This window comes from Canis lupus, chromosome 24 (assembly GCF_011100685.1).
Source record: "Canis lupus familiaris isolate Mischka breed German Shepherd chromosome 24, alternate assembly UU_Cfam_GSD_1.0, whole genome shotgun sequence".
Taxonomy (NCBI): Eukaryota; Metazoa; Chordata; class Mammalia; order Carnivora; family Canidae; genus Canis; species Canis lupus.
In genome coordinates, this window is record NC_049245.1 from 26,849,758 (window position 1) to 26,868,525 (window position 18,768).

General features: G+C 41.0%; 1 protein-coding gene across 5 annotated transcripts in view; it reads left to right on the forward strand.

The window, feature by feature from the left end:
* The window catches only part of CTNNBL1 (catenin beta like 1), a 161,378-nt gene that overhangs the window by 29,172 nt on the left and 113,438 nt on the right, over positions 1 to 18,768 (forward strand). For all 5 annotated transcript variants that reach the window (XM_038572282.1, XM_038572285.1, XM_038572281.1 and 2 more), the window contains exons 2-4: positions 812 to 1,000; positions 4,744 to 4,850; positions 15,584 to 15,723. In XM_038572282.1, the coding sequence (XP_038428210.1) occupies positions 812 to 1,000; positions 4,744 to 4,850; positions 15,584 to 15,723 (436 nt within the window). The remainder of the gene's footprint in view (positions 1 to 811; positions 1,001 to 4,743; positions 4,851 to 15,583; positions 15,724 to 18,768) is intronic.

Sequence of the window (18,768 nt, forward strand, 5' to 3'; positions counted from 1 at the left end):
CAAAGGTTTAGAGAGGTTAATGACATGCCCAGAGCTGTACCAGTAGTAATTTGAGCTGTTTGAGCCCTGGTGCAGTGCTGTTTCTCCTTAGCTCTGAAGGCCATTTCGGTAGTGCCCCCATTTTATTCCAATTTAACAGAAGGGCACTGTTAAGAACTCCTCCATGGACTGCAGTGTCAAAGGCAGACTGAGGACCTAACAGTGGGGCAGACAGAGCTCTGGACCAGAAGTCGGGAAGTGTCAATTGTGTTTTCAGTTCTGCTGCTGGTTTTGCATCTTTGGGTAATACTACCTCTGGGCCTTCTTCTACCCTGCTCTTCTGTAAAGTAGGACTTCGGAGTGCAGTAGCCCCTTGGATGTTGCATGTGTAATCTTCTCCATGAGAACTTGTGAGTGACTGTAGTCTTTTCTTAGACATGAATTACAACCGTGTGCAGAGGGATTAGTGTTGGGGATTGTGTCATAACTAGTAAATTGAGCCGAATGTGTCTCAGAGTGGCTGTGTTCCCTGTGATTTCTATATGTACAGTAACTTTTGTGAAGTGGTAAAACTACGCATATTTTTTAAATTCTGTAAAAAAAAAAAAAAAAAGCCAACAACCTTGTAGGTGACATCAGTCCTGTATTTATAAAATTGCTACAGGTCTGAAAAAATGACCGCTTGGAACTTGGCTTCATTTTGTGAGAGAAACCATTTTGTATGGAGTTTTTCATCAGTGAATTCTTGAAAGCTTTTAGAATGGCTGCTATGTATGCCCTTCTAGATCTTTTCCAGCTCTGGAATCCTATGTTTCTTTTTTCTCTTTCTCAGCCCAACAGGGGCACAAAACGTCCCCGGGATGATGAAGAGGAAGAGCTGAAAATGCGTCGGAGACAAGCTGGTCCCAGAGACCGTGGCCGCTATCGGGAAGAGGAAATGACGGTGGTAGAAGAAGCAGATGATGACAAAAAGAGACTGCTTCAGATTATTGACAGAGAGGGCGAGGAGGAAGAGGAAGAGGTAAGGTGGCAGACGAGGCTGGCCGTGACACCATATCTGTAGAGGGTCATTTTATGCCAAATGCTTTCCCTGAGCTTTTCACCTTAATCTGTGAAATAGGGTTAAGAATACTTACTGCACAGTATTAACATGAAGGTGAAATGCAATAATAAAGTCAGGAAGCATTTTCAAAGTGTAAAGATCATTATAGATAGAGTTTTTAAATTATTCTGGATTATGTGTCATAATCGAGGCCTGAGCACTGAACTGTGAGGCTGTTGCTATTGACTGAGCAGGGTCAGAAGGATTCTTAGACTAGACACATTGAAGGCATGTCCATTTTTTAGTATAGTTAGTAATCTTTAAAAGAGGAGTAGAATTTTATCAAACTAGTGGAAGAAGGTTTTTCAGTTGAGATGTCATTAGCAAGGCCACAAAGGTGGAGAAGTTCAAAGGTGGAGCTAAGAGATTAGCTTTTTAGGTGTAATTGAAAAATACAGTTTAGGAAAAGAAGTGCTATGTGCTGTTCCTCAAGGTGCCTTAAGGCATACTCGTTCCTACTGCTGAACCTTTTTACTTCTGTACCCTTCGTGGAATGCTCTTCCCCTAATGCTTTGCAAGACAGCTTTCTTCTGAACTGAGAAATCCAGGTCTCAGTTCAGATGTCTCCTCCTCAGAGACAGAGAAGCCTTTCCTATCTCTGAGGTAGCCCTGTAAATCATTCTCTCTTTCTCTTATCACTTCGATCAGTATATTGTCTTCACAGCACTTACAATGATCTGAGATCCTGGTTTATTTATTTTACTCATTTGCTATTCTCTCCCTGACCTCTTAGGAAAAAGGGACTGGCTCTGTTTTGTTCACAGCTGTATCTCTAACACTCGGTGCAATGCCTGACTCTTGGTAGGCCCTTAATAAATATTTATTGAATGAATAAATGAACGAAGCTAAAAAGAGTAGAGGTAAAATACCAGTGATTAAAAATAAAATGACCTTACCTAAGTGTCTTTTTATATCCTTAAGTATTAACTTGTATGTTATTTCACTCTGGCATTTTGTTCAATATGAATTATGGAAATAGATTCTTAAGAGCCAGCTGTTTTTTGGTTCCCTGAAAGACATGATGCTAAGTTTGGATTTAAAAAATGAAGCTGGAGTGTGAATCTGAGAAGGGAAAAAAATGGATTCATATTCCAAAAAGGTCTTTACTATATTGTGACAATAACTCTCTCCTCATTAGGATCCCCAAATTAGCAGTGCTAATTTGGGGATCTGCCCCTAAAAGATGGTGGTGCTTTGGAAATCTGTGGTGGGAGACAGTCCTGAATTTCCTCTCTAAGGGCAGCAGCCCTGCTAGGCTTAGACAAACAGTGTGTGTAGCATATCCTCCCTCCTTCCTTCCCTGTTCCCTGCCTCCCCCACCCCCCCCAATAGCTTCTGCTCAATCTGTTAGCCCTGCAGCAGCAGTTAATTGGCAGGTATAATTCCCATGTAGGGCAAGGCTGGTACTGGAGGATTAGGATAGTAGCTGTCATGGGTAAGTGGTTTCTAGCCTAGGAGACAGAAATGTAGTGTGGGACCAGGCCTTCTGTTAGGGGACAAGGGAAAAAGAGATCGCTTTGTAAAAATGACACATGGAAGACTACAAGTCTAGGAGTTATTTTCTCACTGCCACCAAGGTCCCGTTTGATGAAAAACAAGTGATGTTTGCCCCCGTAAAGTCACGTGGACTTGTAAAATATTATTGTCCTTTTTGTGCTACATCACCAGCATTCATCTTTCTGAAATCTCCCTCTGGTTTCTGACGTTGAGCTATTGGAGATACTGCTGTGGTCGATGACTAAGACTGATAATTCAGTTTTACTCCAGCATTGGAGGGAAATTAAAGGAGGGAAGGCCAAACCCTGAGAGGCCAAGATTTGGGGCATCCTGTGAGAGCTGTATCAACGCTAATATGTTTTTTTTTCTACAGGGTGGGCAAAATGTTAGGGAAGGACAAGAAGTGGAGATTGGGGTTACTTGAAAATGATTTAACCCTTCCTAAAAATTTCAATTACTTAGTGAAATCCTCGTAGTACATTGGGTACATTGTGCCTGTTGATAGTAGCAACAATAAGGGTTTAGGTTAATATAGCATCCTCTAGTTTGTAAAAACAGTTTAATGTACCTCATCTCTTTAGGTCATCTCCCTGACCTTGAAAGAGACAGGTATATTTTTGCCCTCCCTCTCTTCCTACCTGCCTTCCTTCCTCCATTACATCTTCACTGGGCACTTGCTGTGTGCCAGGCACTGTGATGGGCACTGGAGAGTCAATAGTGAATAAGTGGACATGGGATGTTTACTCTGGTTTGGGGTTGGAGAGATTGTCTGGGCCAGATCCTGCCAGACTTTTCCATATCTGGGTCATGAGAAGGATTTAGAATTTTATTCTGAATGCCAAGTGGATGAATTCAAGAAAGACTCCTAAGGTCAGTTGGACTTGGTGACAGCTTGAGGATTATATTCAGCAAAGTAACATTGCCACATGGCTAGTAAGTAGTGAAGCTCCACTCTGAGTCCTGACTGACCCAGGGCACTGAGTTTAGTTTGTAAAGATTCTCTTTAAGCTGTAGATACTGGGGATGGGGTGGGAGTCCAATAGAGGCCCTCAGTGGCCAGGGGTCATTGATAAAATCTAAGAAATCTGTCATGCCCAAAACGAATTTATAGATAACTCCTACTTAAAACCCAATATATTGACACTGAAATTTAATAAAGTAATAGCTAACACTTTGGAGTACTTAACATGTTAGGGATGGTTCATTGCTTTCCAAAAGGATCTGTTTCTGGTTCTCTTAATAGCAAGGTTTTTTAAAAAAAAAATTTTATTACTTTTAGGTGTGAGTTGTGGTCAGTGGTCACAAAAGCTGTGATGCCAGGAGTTGAGCGTTGGAGAGGCAGAGAGTGTTGTAGCATGTGACTTTAACCTCAAAAAGAAACAGAAGAGAAGACGTTCCTGAAATTTTAGTGTAGATTTTTTTTTTTGGGGGGGAGATGATTCTGTTTTTAAAAATTCATTTTATTTACCTTTGTAGTTATTATTCCAGTGTTTGAAATAAGAAAACTGTATGGTCTCCTAGTTTTTATGCCTCTCCTGAGTGTGGTTACTAAATTCTTGATGCTATATCAGGCCTACAAGTACCTCTCTGATTTCCTTCTCAGCAGCTAATAAGGACCCGAAACAGTGATGTGTAAGAAACTCAAGCAGTGACTGTTGCTAATTAACAATCTTTCTTATGGTATGGGCTGTACAAAAATAAGCCATGCATTGGATTTGGCCTATGGTCAGGAGTTTGCTGATCCTTGGCATGCAGAAAATATTGAGGTCCACTGTCACTGACTCAGGTGTTGACCTTGAACAAGTTCTTTTAAACTTGGATATTATCTCTACAACAAGGAGAAAGATGGGTAAATAGTAAATAATCCTTATCTAATATTGTTGCTTAGTACATGCTATCCAGTATGCTCAAGAAATATTTGTTGAATGAGCTAATCTTTAAAACCTTAAATGGAGCTTCCTGAGTTAGTTGTGAGACAGTGATATAACATAGCATGTGGTCTAGATCCTTAACCTTATTTCTAGTGGGAAGATAAAGTATGTACTGTATATTTAACCCAGAAAGGTAAGTGGCAAATGGCTAAAAGCCATGGAAAAGAAGTAGTGATTAGTGAATAAGAAATCCCTTTGAACTAAAATTGTTGCTGTTTGTTCCCTTTATACCAGGAGGAACCACTAGATGAGAGCTCAGTGAAGAAAATGATCCTTACATTTGAAAAAAGATCATACAAAAACCAAGAGTTGCGGATCAAGTTTCCAGACAATCCAGAAAAGTAAGGCTCTGTCTTGCTAATACCCTCTTTCCTTCTATGCGTTGTTTGTTGTTTTTGTTTTGTTTTTCGTTTGTTTTGCCTGCGTTGGTTTTTGTGCTTTATGTCAGGAGTCCCACAATGACCCACGTGTTAGGGAAATCACTGGAAAGACTCATAGAGCTCAGAGTCATGGTACTCGGGGCCACACAACAGGATCAGGAAGAGAGAAAGGTCAGACAGTCTGGAGAAATTCATGTTTAGGCTCCCTATCTTTTCTCTGACTGGGTTACATGCAGACATGTTCCTTTCTCCCAACAGTGAAATGCATCAACATGTGTGCAGTGTTTCTGTCCAGGGAAGCACATTTGAGACCTAAGAGTCCAGGATATATTTATTGAGGACAAGTTATATAGGCCTTCTCTGTCAGCAATGACTATCAAAATTCTGCACTCCCAGAAGGAAAGCAGATGTTAAGTGCTGCTCCAGTTGGGCAAAACACCTTTACCACTTAGGGGACCTTTCAAAAGCCAAGTACCAGACTAGAACTAGACTCTTCTAAAGGTCAAGTCTGCTATGTTAACTCTTTTCTGCGTTATTCTTCTCAAGGTGCAGAGAAAACTCACCATGCCTGTCATTAATGATAGATTTTCTGTTGAGAAAATGTCAAGGGCTTTTCGGTTTGACAGATATGGGTGTGACTCCCATGTGACCTTGAATAAGTCACTTTTCCTTTCTTAGCCTCAGATGTCTCATTTGTACAAAGAAATAATACCGCCTACACAGGGTTGTTGTGAAGATTCGGTGAGCATGATGGCATTTATTTAGCTCGGTGGCTGGCTGGCACACAATAAGTGCTCATGAAATGATAATCTATGTGCTTGCTGCCTCCACCAGCACCTCTGTGTCCTGTGAGATGCTGTTGTGAAGAATCTGGTATTTTTCAGTTCATCTTGACAGGACTGACATGGGAAGATCACCCGTCATGTGGGTGTGGAATATGTACAGTATGATTTAGATAGGGGGAAAAATGAATTCTAACTAAAGGGATTTTCATATTTATACAGATTTTAATGTTGTAAATCTCTCTTCCTTCCCTGTCTTTCTGCCTCCCAGGACATACACTTTTAATGAATCTTAATAGGCCCAAGGCCCCTAGGCAATTAAGAGTTGAATAGTACAGTCTTTGTACTCCAGTTTATAGGTTACTAGGGAGACTGACTATAAATGCAGGGTAGAAGGAAATATACTTTAAAAAAGATACAAGCAGAGCACTGTGGGAGCATAGGGAAAGAAACCATGAATACCAGGTTGGGGGCTATTGAGGGCTTCATGGAAGAGGTGGTATTTGAACTGGGCCTTGAAGAATGATTTTTATTTTAATAGGCAGAAAAGAACATGGGAAAGCCTGTCAGGCAGTGTGATTAGCATGAACAAAGGCACAGAGGTATCAGAGAATATAGAGTCCTCACGGCAACCTAGTGAGGCTAATGTGATTCATTATGTCCTCTCTGTGTTGTAGATGAGGAGGTATGGAGAGAGGAGAACCTGGTTACTGGACCCACCCAGGCCACAGTCCTCTTTAACAGGAGGAGTAGCTCAGTCAGAGCTCAGCCTTCCCAACGCCAGAGTCCTATCAGTTTTGATAGGACTGATCAGTCCTAACCTCTACCAGATAATAGCACTTGTCATACTGCACTGTGTCTGTGTCTATGGATGTGTGTGTGTGTGTGTGTGTGTGTGTGTTTTGATTATACAAATAAGACACAAATAGACTGTCATTATAAAAAACAACAGTGCAAAAGTGAAGGAAAAAATGAAAGTTCTCTTTCATTGCACAGACCCCCTTTCCATTCCACTACCTGGAGATAGTCTCTGTGAGTATTCTTTTAGATTATTTTCTATACATATATTTATATATGTAATTTTTCCCCCTACCTAAATCATACTGTACCTATTCTGAACCTTTTTTTTTTAAGATTTTATTTATTTGACAGAGAGCAAGCTGCGTGGGGCAGAGGGGGAGAAGAGGGAAGGGCAGAGGGAGACAGAAGCAGACTCCCTGCCAAGCAGGGAGCCTGACATGGAGCTCCATCCAATTACCCTGGGATCATAACCTGAGCCACAGGCAGACGTGGAACTGACTGAGCCATCCAGGCGCCCCATATTCTGAACCTTGATGATTTTACTTACATAACAGAAGATCTTTCCATGCATGTTTACCTTATTTTTTGTGACTGGTATGGAGTGTTTCATGATGTGGAGATACCATGATTTTTTTTACTATTTTTCAAATTTGATTATTTTAAATATTGACTTTTATGAACAATGCTCCAGTGAACCTCCATGTACATTTGTCTTAATGCACATTATTTCTATGGGATAGATACCTAAGTGTTGAATTCTCCAGTTGAAGAGGATGTGTTTTATTTATGTATGTATGTACGTATGTATGTATGTATGTATTTTTTGAAGGGGATGTATTTTAAACTTTGATAGCTACTGCCAAATTCCCTACTGTGGCAGGTCTCTTTCCCTAAAATCTTGCTCACAGTGAATGTAATCAGTCTTTAACATCTTTGTCATTTGTTTTAGTGTTATTTCTTTACTCAGTTTTCCTTCATTATACTCTTTGTATCTTTTAGGAGATAGACTGTGTCTTATTTGTCTCTGTTTATAGTACCTAGCATAGTACCTGCCATACTGTAGGTGCTCAGTAAACACGAGAGATCTTCTATAGTTGAGGTCATCCTTATTACATTCCCATTGCTTAGAACCTGAGGATACATTATGAGGAAGCTATGCTGTAGGTTGCTAACCCTAGAAATTTAAGAACCACGGTACTTTTTGGAAAGCCAATATTGCCTTTGTCTGTATTCTGCCAGTTTATTTTTTATTTTATTTATTTTTTATTTATTCATTTATGAGAGACACACAGAGAGAGAGAGGCAGAGACACAGGCAGAGGGAGAAGCAGGCTCCATGCGGGGAGCTCCATGCGGGACTCGATCCCGGGACTCCAGGATCACGCCCTGGTCTGAAGGCGGCGCTAAACCGCTGAGCCACCCAGGCATCATCAGTAGGCTGCCCTACTTCTGCCAGTTTAGAGCAGTGAGTTTCTCTGGGTTATATTCACCATCTACATCTTAGGTACCACAGATGCTCCAGTGTCACAATTTGTTTCTTTATTTTATAGATTTTACTTATTTATTTGAGAGAGAGAGAGAGAATGGGAAGGAAAGCCCAGAGGGAGAGTGAGAGGGAGAAGCAGACTCCCTGCTGTGCAGAGCCTGATGCAGGGCTTGATCCCAGGACCCTGAGATCATGACCTGAGCTGAAGGCAAACGCTTAACTGACTGAGCCACCTGGGTGCCCCCAGTGTTACAATTTATAAAGTGGCTTTAAGAAAATGTTATTTTATTTATTTATTTGAGAGAGAGAGAAGAGACAGAGTACAAGTGGGGGGAGGGGCAGGGGGATAGAGGGAGAAACAGATTCCCCACTGAGCAAGGAGCCCAATGTGGGGCTTGATCCCAAGACCCTGAGATCATGACCTGAGCTGAAAGCAGAGCTTAACTGACTGAGCCACCCAGGCACCCTGAAAATGTTATTTTATTTAAAAAAAATAAACAGTGTTTTCCATCCAAATTTATACACTGTTTTAATTTTTAAGTCATAACATTTGAAACTTGAAATTATGCATAAAGAACATTTTTTTTTCATATCCAAAAGCAGTTAGGAAACTACATTGTGTTTTAACCTTGAGTTCTTGAATTCTTACTGTTGCGGTGTCTTTTATAATTCTCTAGCCAGCGAGGTGCAATTAAGATGAAAATTGCTAGAGCATATTTGAATGAAACTTTCCGGTTGAGATCAGAAACGTTCAAATTTATTTTCCCATATATGCAATTGTCATTTTGATTGCATACCCAAAAATGCCTCTCTTCATTTGGCTGCATTTCAGATTCAATTGATGGTTCTCCTTTATGCAGCGTCTACTTTGCACTGTGTGATCATTCTCCCAAACATCACACTGAGTAGAGTGTGTTTCTCTCCTCCTTCTCTTCATTTTTGTAGGGGTGGAATTACTTAGTGTAGTGGCTCTCAAACTTTTTAGTACAGGATCCCTTTGCACTCTTAAATTATTGAGTACCCCAAAATGCTTATCTTAGGAAATTTTAGAATATACAAAAACATATTTCATTAGCCCTCAGAACACATTTCATTAGCCCTCAGGACAATGAAAGCATATGTTGTGCAGCCCTCTGGAAAACTCTACTGTATGCCCCTGAGAGAATGAGAGTGAAAAAGGCAGGTGATGTCTTGGATTTACTAGAAAAATAGTTTTGATCATATACACACCTGAAAGGGTCTCTGGCCACCTCCTGCACCACTCTGGGGTCCTGGGACCATACTTCGAGAATTGCTGATCTGTGTGGGTGGAAGAAATGTCATGCTTCCTATGCATTGATAGCTGGTTTTATGATTGCAGGAGGACTCATTGGTTTCTGTTGCTTTTATGGTATTTTTTTACTTCACTGGTCATTTGCTAATATTCACTCTTGTGGTTGAAGGAGAACATCCTGCTGGTCTGAAACAAATGCACATGGGCAGACGAGCAGAATATTCTCTGTCAGGCCAGATGGAATTGATGACCCCGCTTCAGCCTGGGTTACTGTTTTAATATGTTGCTCTATTGCTTTCCCATTGACCTCTAACTTGATCCTTTCTTCCAGCTGTGTGTCAGCTGTTGCTAAAGGTACACCTATCCCTAGACAGTCAGTCCTCTACAAATATTGTCGTGTGTGCTTTAAATGAGTAGGCTTATTCTTAGCAAAAAGAGAAGAAAATTTTCTTTGTTACAGCAGAGCGGACTTGAGGGTACCTAGATATATTGAGCACCTGTTATGTGCCAACTGTTTTAGGCACATTATATTTATTATCTCTTTTAATCTTCACCATAATTCAGCTAGGAAGTTTAAGGAAGTTGAAGTTTAGAGATAGGTTAGTTAATCTCCATCTCCCTTGTCCAGACTGGGGCCCTGTGCTCTGTGTTCTAATAACAGTTTTCTTGGGCAACACTGGAATTCTTATGATTAATTGCATTGAATAAATTTTTAGATCTGTTCCTTGCTAGAAGCTCCACGAGAACAGTGAAGACAGCTGGGATGGTTTTGTTATTTGTTATATCCACAGTACTTAACACAGTGACTGGCACCTAGTACATGCCCTGTGAATGCTTGTTGACACCCTGCTCTTGGTTACACAGCCTGTAAATGTGGCTGGGAATGTGATCCAGGTCAGCCTCATTCCCACGTTCAGGCATTTCCCACTCTAGCTTATTGTTTGTGTAACACTGGATCCCAGTGGTATTTTTGTGAGGCTTCCCTGCTCACAATTGACAAAAGTTGCTTGTTTTGGTAATTTTATGACTTTCTAACTTAAAAACACTGGGTTAAAACTACATAGTTGGAAGAAGAATTTCCATGTTGGAAGGGACTGAAAGGTACAGTCCTCCTGCTTGAGTTTCTTTCATGTCACCCTGTATTAATTATCCCCAGTGACAAAGATCTAACTTTACAAAGAAACCTGTTTCGTCTTTGGCAGCTCTGACTCATAAGATTTCAACGTGGAATGAAAAAGAATTTCAGCACATTCTCTCATGAGAGGATGTCTAGACTCCTTATAATCTCAGTTGCTTCCCCAAATTTGGGTTAGTTTCCATAACCCTCCTAAATAATGTATGGTTCCTATAACAGATGTCAGAGACCTTAAGGGTCATCTGATCTGCATGATACATTAGCTCATCTTCTTCTAAGCATGGTAAAACCACAGCAGCTTTTGTAGCAGCTACTTTCCTCTGCTCCCTCCTTTGGCAAGTACCTGCTAGATTTTGGTGGTGGACCAGGGAGTGTGCCTGGTGCTGGGTGTCTCCGTCCTGGCAAGACTGTCTCATGGTCTGATTTGTATTGCAGTTACAATTGATTAAACCATCCAGTCCCTTCTACCCATGTACTCTTACTAAACTGTATCTTTCCCACCCTATGCTGTTTGTACCTGACTTTATGGTTCAGTGCAGTGTTCAGTGTGGATCCTGGGTTATTTTCCTCCTGTTAGATTTGGCCCATCATTATTGCTTGTCAGGAATCAGGAACATTTTTCTTTTTTTTTTTTAATATTTTATTTATTTATTCATGAGAAATAGAGAGAGAGGCAGAGACACAGGCAGAGAGAGAAGCGGGCTCCATGCAGCGGGGGGAGAGAGAGAGATAGAGAGAGAGAGAGAGAGGAGAGAGAGAGAGAAAGAAAGGCAGAGACACAGGCAGAGAGGGAGAAGAGGCTCCATGTAGGGAGCCTGATGTTGGACTCGATCCCAGGTCTCCAGGATCAGGCCCTGGATCAGCAGCGACTGAAGGTGGCGCTAAACCACTGAGCCACCCGGGCCGCCCTTGTCAGAAACTTTCTGGATGGATTCTGTCAGCTGCTGTGTTCACTGTTTGTATAAGCTTTGTGTTATATGACATTTGTTAACTTTGCCGTTTATGTATCTTCACTCAAGTTCATCAAAACAGGCCTAAGGGGTGTCTGGCTCACTCAGTCTGAAAAGCAGGCAACTCTTGATCTTGGGGTTGTGAGTTTGAGCCCCACACTGGGTGTAGGAATTACTTAAAGATAAAGTCTTTAAAAAACAAAAAACAGGCCTAAGGATGGAGCCATGGGATACCAGCAGAGGCTTCTCTCCATTCATCCATTGATTATACCCCAAGTCTCCAAATCTTCCTTGTACGCATTGTGACTTGGTTTGTTTAGTACTATTTAGTGCCCTTGCCAGTGCTTCCCAATGAACTGTAGAAATCTTTTGTCAGGTTACTCCCTACATGTTAGATTTTTTAAAAAGTACTCATGTGGGGCAAATAAACCCTAGAGATTTGCTGAGCCTTTTAGGTTCAAAGCTTATACAAATCTACTGCCCCAATATCTGAATTCTACACCAGACCTTCCAAGTCATGATTCTGATTTGGCTTGCACACTTTAGGTGATAGGGAATCTAGTGATCTAAAAGGCGTATTAGAAGGAGCCTTAGAAAAACTAGTGTGGAGGGGAATCCTGAGAAGGATAATTTTGAAATTAGGATACTAAGCAGGTGAGAACAGATAAGGAAGGATTAGAAAAGAAGAACAACAGAATGTTGTGTGGTAACAGAGGTAAAATATACTGTGATAATGTGGAAGTGTGGTCCTGGCTGAGGAATTTGCAAACAAATGAGTGAAATGGAGTGAAAAGCCCGTAAAAGGATTAGAGTATACATTAAAATTTAGTGTATGATAGAGGCGGTATTTCTTTAGATCTGTGGGAAAAGGATAGATTATGGTATTGGGACAATTGGCCAAACATTTGCAGAAAATAAAGTTACATCTTTGCCCTGTATCATATGCTAAAATATATCTATTTACTTACCCCTAAACATTTAAATATGTATAAACATTGAAGTAGTATATCATAAAATATATTTGATCTTAGCATAGGAAAAACCTTACGCAGGGGTACATGTAAAATAGAGTTCATAAAGGCAAAGATTTGGCTACTTAGACTTTTAAAAACTTTTATGTTAAAAAACACAATGTACACATTAAAGGGCAAATTTTTTTTGCTGCTTTATTTTTGTTTACAACATAATGGCAGAGATTAATTTCCTTAATATATAAAGTGCTTATAAATCAATAAATAAGATGAGCACCCTGATATAAAAATGGTCAAAGAAACACAAATAACTAGTAACATTAACAGAGTTTTAACTTAGTATCAGAATTGCAAAATAAAAAATAAATTATATTTCTCATCTCAAATTGGAGGAGATTTTAAATAATACTGGTTTTGAGGGCGGGGGATAGGCACTGCTGGTACCTCTCTGGCAAGCTATAGCAAAATTTGTTAAGTTATCCTAACACAGTAATTATGAATACATATGTCTTAGTGTCCTTTTGTTATAAGGGAAAAGATTGGAAACCATCTGAATGTCTGATAAAGAGGGATTGGTAAAATAAATTATGATAGAGCCACACAAGGGAATTCCATGTAGCTTTTTAAAATGTATTACTTAGAAATTTCAGATGGGCTAAATCTACTACACCCACTCTGGGATCGATTAGTGATTTTTTTCTTGGAACACTATTGAGGAGGATTCTGAAGCCATGTCTGGCTCACCAGGGGAGTGTGCTGGGTCTGATGAGGGACTTTGCTGTGGGAGGAGGACTGGCAGCAGCAGCTGATACTGGCTTTTCCTGTTGTCAAAGAATGCTTAATGATAAGGGAAATTGTTCAGCCTATGTTAACAACGGTGGCAAAAATTGAATATAGAACTGTATACTATGTAGGCTACTTTTTAGGGATGGGGATGGGGTGGGGAGGAACGCTATGAGTTGAGAAAAATTACTTAAACCTACCAGAATATTATCAGCGGTTATTTCTGGTCATTGAGATAATGGAGGATTTGTTTATTTTTTTGAAAGCTTGTCTTTTTTTTTCCTCCAGTTTTCTATAAAAATTGGCCTTTTATAATTAGAAAAAAACATATACAAATGTTATGATTAAAAGCAGTAATGGGGAAAAAACAATGGTAAGGATATGGTCTGAAACACAGGCGTGTTTTATTTTTTAAAAGATTGATTGATTTATGATAGAGAGAGAGAGAGAGGCAGAGACACAGGAGGAGGGAGAAGCAGGCTCCATACTGGGAGCCTGACGTGGGACTCAATCCCGGGACTCCAGGATTGTGCCCTGAGCCAAAGGCAGGTGCTAAACCGCTGAGCCACCCAGGGATCCCCCACAAGTCTCCAGATTTTCCTCTTTGTGTAATCCAGATTTCTGGAGAGGTGGTATTTGCCCAGCCCCTCAGCATCTGAATGAGGCATGTATAACTTTAAGAGTCCCTGCTTATGTTCTTTTTCTTTAAGTTAAAGTACCCTGATAAAATTAAATTGAGGCCTTTTGATTAAGCAGGCATCTGTGGGTAGAGACAAAGATATGTTTCTGCCTTTAAGGAGCTTACATTCTTTTTTTTTTTTTTAAGATTTTATTTATTTATTCATGAGAGACACACAGAGAGAGAGGAGGCAGAGACACAGGCAGAGGGAGAAGCAGGCTCCATGCAAGGAGCCCGACGTGGGACTTGATTCTGGGTGTCCAGGATCACGTCCCGGGCTGAAGGCGGCGCCAAACCGCTGAGCCACCAGGGCTGCCCAAGGAGTTTACTGGTAGCAGGAGAAGAAGAAATGAGAGCAAACTTAGTGCTTCTTATAGGCCAGGCATTTTTCTTAAGTGCTTTATATGTATTTATTCATTTACTCTTTACAGTAGCCCTGTGAGATAGGTAACTTAATGATCTTATTTACAGATGAGAAACTGAGGCATAGAGAAGTGAGGTAAGTGGCTAAGTCAGGTTCAAATGCACTCTGACTCTAGAGTCTGTTAAACCACTCCTGGGGCACCTGGGTGGCTCAGTTGCTTAAGTGTCTCTTGATTTCAGCTCACTCACTCTATCTATCTATCTATCTATCTATCTATCTATCTATCTATCTATCTATCATCTATTATCTATCTATCATCTATCTATCTATCTATCTATCTATCTATCTATCTATCTATCATCTATCTATCTATCAATCAATCAGAGGGAGAGAGAAGGAGAATGTGTGAGCAGGGAGGGACAGAAGGAGAGGGAAGGAATCTTAGGTAGACTGCACCCTGAATGCTGAGTCTGATAATGGGGCTCGATTACACAACCCTGAGATCACGACCTGAGCCAAAACTGAGAGTCAGATGCTCAACTGACTGAGCCCCCGGGCGCCCCTCACCTCAGGTCTTGATCTCAGGGTCATGAGTTCAAGCCCCACATTGGGCTTCACACTGGGCATGGAGCCTACTTCAACAACAACAACGACATAACTACTACTTCCCTTCAGTTACTTTCAGTTGGGTATTGTTCAGTCGCTTTATGTGGATTGGCTCACTTCCTCCTCGGGGCAAACCTTCCTGTCTTGTTCATCAAAGGCTTAGTGGGCATTTCTTATATGTCAAATACCGGGGGAGGGCTGGGAGAGGTGAATGCAGAGCAGTTTTGTTCTTAGTGCCTGGGCCTAGATTTGTTGAAAGGTTCAGGTGTGAAAATGTGAGTGGAGTATCATACTGAGTAAGGTTTGGTGGTGATTATAGGATGCCAGAGACTAGCTCTGCTTTACTTTGGTATCTACCTCCTAATCATCTCACTGAGAGGGTTTGGAGGAAGGCAGGGTATTTTTGGATGGCAGGAGAATCCCAATATCTTTGGGCAAGGGGAATAATTGGCCCTTGCTCTGAAGTGGCAGGTAAGAGAAACCCTTTTTGGATTAGTAGGATAACTGTGTCAGGACAACACGGTGGATTGCCACACTGAGTGGTAATGGTAGCTAATCTACAGGACTGGTGGGCAGATCATTTAATGCTACAAAATGCTTCAGGAGCCTCTAAAAGGCAACTTGTGACTGCAAGAGTAAGGGGAACCCTGTAATGAGATCCGAATCCAAGATTGATTTTTGTAATGAGGAAATTGATTTCTCAAGGAAATTGTGTGACAGTATGATGTTTGGATGAGTGTACTTCCTGGTTGGTCTGTTGCAGACACTTTGACAGATTGTCTGTCTGGATTATGTTGCTCTTTGCTCCTCATTGCTGAGAGTATCCCTTTCCTTTCACTGATGCTGTCTTGTTTTCCCCTTCTAGGTTTATGGAGTCTGAGCTGGACCTGAATGACATCATTCAGGAGATGCACGTGGTGGCCACCATGCCAGACCTGTACCACCTTCTAGTGGAGCTGAATGCTGTGCAGTCTCTTCTTGGCTTACTTGGACATGATAATACGGATATCCTTTCAGATATGTCCTCAGTAGGAAGGCTGACAGGGTGAGGGAATACTGTTTACTCTCTTCTCCTGTCTGTCTCTGCTGATGTCTGCTGTTCACGTCTGGTGTTCTATTTTCATTCTAATTATCTCCCATCTTGAAACACACGCTGCTCTTTACTTATTTGAAAATCTGTTTTTATCTATGAATAAATCTTGGGCAACCCTTAATTGTCCTCTATTTTCTCTTATTAGTGCTGGAACTCGTTGTGATGTATCTGTTCATACCTTAATAGCATTAATTTCTTGGGATCTTGGTTTTCCAGGTCCATTATAGTGGCAAGGCCAGATAGGATTTGAATCTGTTGATCTAGACATCATTCTGCTAACAGATGGCCCAGTGGAGATGAGACAAAAGGAGGCAGTGAACCGTGGTAGAAAGCACATTGGAATGTCCGGGAAGATAGGGATTTAATCTCTTCTGTCCATTGCTATATTCCCTATACCTTAAAAAAGGTTTGCTGCACAGAAACATGCAATATTTATTGAATGAGCATTAGATCCAAACAGATGACCTAGGTTTGACTCCTAGCTTCATTTCTTATATGAAATTTGGTGCCCCTCCAGCCCTCAGTATTGTCATCTGGGGAAGTGGAGTTGCCTTTCATTGTTAGGGAGTATTAAAGAAGACCATGTAAAGGCTAAGCAATTTCTGACACGCAGTAGGTGCTTAGTAGATATTACTTTTAACTGAATTTGAATGGTGACCTCCAAAACCGTTTTATACCTTGTCTTTGCTCTTAGATGTGCAGCAGCTTTCTGCAAACGGTTTCTGATGTGCCTGTGGTTGGGGATATGTTCACTAAAGCAAATTCTCTTCCAATAGTTGTTCTGTTTGAATCCAGATTTCTGAAGGTATGAGACAAATGTAGTTAGTCTGCCTGAATGATATTCACAGGGAATCTGCTGCTGCTTCATGTGGTTTTCATCTTCCTGGTAATCTCTCTCCTGAGAGCATGTCTGACTAGATTCTTTCCTCCCTGATAATTCTCATAGAAATAAGTCAGTGAATAATTTTAATGCAGGCTTCTTGAAGGGTGATCTTAAGCCATTTCTGAGACTTGTAAGGTTAGATAGTATTAAGAATCACTCTGTCAGTCCCCAGGTTGCTGAGTGTGTTCCTTGGGTGTACTGCTGGATTCTGGGTTGTGTGAAAACCCTGGCTGATTAGCTTGTTTCTGGATCAGATTAGTATAGGATCTAGGATCTCATGAATTAATTCAGTAGATATGCTTTGAGTGCTTATTATTATGCACCAGGCACTATACTAGACCCCTAGGAACAATGGACTAGACTGGATGTTCAAGCAGCATCAGTCACTAAATTACATGTTTGGGTATCTGCCCTATTCAAGATACTGACTAGTCCTCACAGAGTTCTAGTTGTGACTTCACATTTTAACTCACCTACAGAATGGTAGATTTTAAGAATCCAAACAGACCTGAGAGATGACTTAGCCCAGTGCCTTATTTTTTAATTTTGTGACAAATCAGAGGTCTGCATGTTGGACAGCTAACTGTTGAGGTTGAGGCTGGGTCTTTAGGCCCCTGATTTCCGGTCCAGTGTTGTTTCAAGTGTACCTTGAGCCTTCCCCTGTAGGATTGACTGCATCTCTGACAGATTTGCACAGTGTCATCTGCTACTTTGTGTATTCACACAGGAATCACCAAGTTTGTTTCTGGAAACACAACTCTTGTTCCCTTTTTCTGTTCCTGCTAATTCAAAGTAATAGTAGCAGCTTTCCGAAGATCCTGACATTTTGCTGATTCACCAGCCTGGTTCCTGCTGGGGAGAAGACTGACACAAGAAGTGCTGTTCGACATCGGCATACTTGGGAAAGGCAAGGGCACAGATGTTCCAAGTTGTTAAGTTCTGGTCTTTAAAAAGGAAAAAAACAAGTCCCCCTATAATAACTTTGACAGACTGCCATTTCCCTCCTGTTTTCTCAGAGCTAAACTGTGTTTTTCCCCCCCTCTCATATGCCAACCTTCACCCTACTGCCCTAATGATATTTTTTTAAATCTGATTTTTAATTATGCCCTACATCAAATTTAAAGTGCATTTGAAATTTTTTTAATTACCTAATTTTAATTAGCTGCAGCAATTAGGGTAAATGTCATCCTTCTCAAAGTACAGTTTTTCTTGAAAGTGGTTTCAGGAAAGGGTAGGCCCTCTTGACTTGCATCTGACACATCCTCTCCCATTTCAGGACGCTGATCTCCCAGTAGCACTGCACTCTGTTTCTTGTCTTATCTGTGATCTATAATGGAGATTTTTCTTCAGGAGATGCTTGTTAACAATTTACTGTTGTACAGCTGTAACTGCCCGAAACACCTTACCATGAATAAACAATTTCATGGCAGTCATGACTTAAATCTTTCATCTTTTTTAACTCTTCATTTATCAACCAAGACCATATGTGGCTGGTTATGCTCCTGGCAAGCACAGGTCATCTTTGCTTTGTCCTTCTCTGAGAAAACATAAACTATCTGGATTTTAATTGGATCAGAGGCTGGTTTGTTGTAACCTTAAGAGGCAGAGGATGCGAGAAACAGCTTGTGCCTTGTCCTTTCAACCGTGAGAAGCAGCTTCAGAGTTTATTCTGGCGCTCTGCATCACTGCTGCTCGTGAGGGCCTGTCAGCGCTTCTGTGCCTCATCTCTCCCCTTGAGAGGCTGGAGCCCAGCCATGGTTGGCTGCAGAGTGGAATTCTGGTCTGTGAAGAGCATCTCTGGGGGTGAGGGGCAGAGAGGGAGGGGCATACCCCTCACACAGTATTGAAGAGTCACTCTGAATGTGCTAGAAGGGAACACAAGATAGGATCCAACAGCTGCTGTCTTTTAGAAATACTGCTTTTTAAAACCATTCTTCCTTTGAAGTAAGTGATTTAAATATGTTTAGAGCCCCTTTTTTTGGTGAACCTTTTGGAGTGTTTCTACAGAAACATAAAATCAAAGGTACATTTAAAGATATTTTCTTAAGGTTCTGCTAAACAGTTCTTGTGGCCC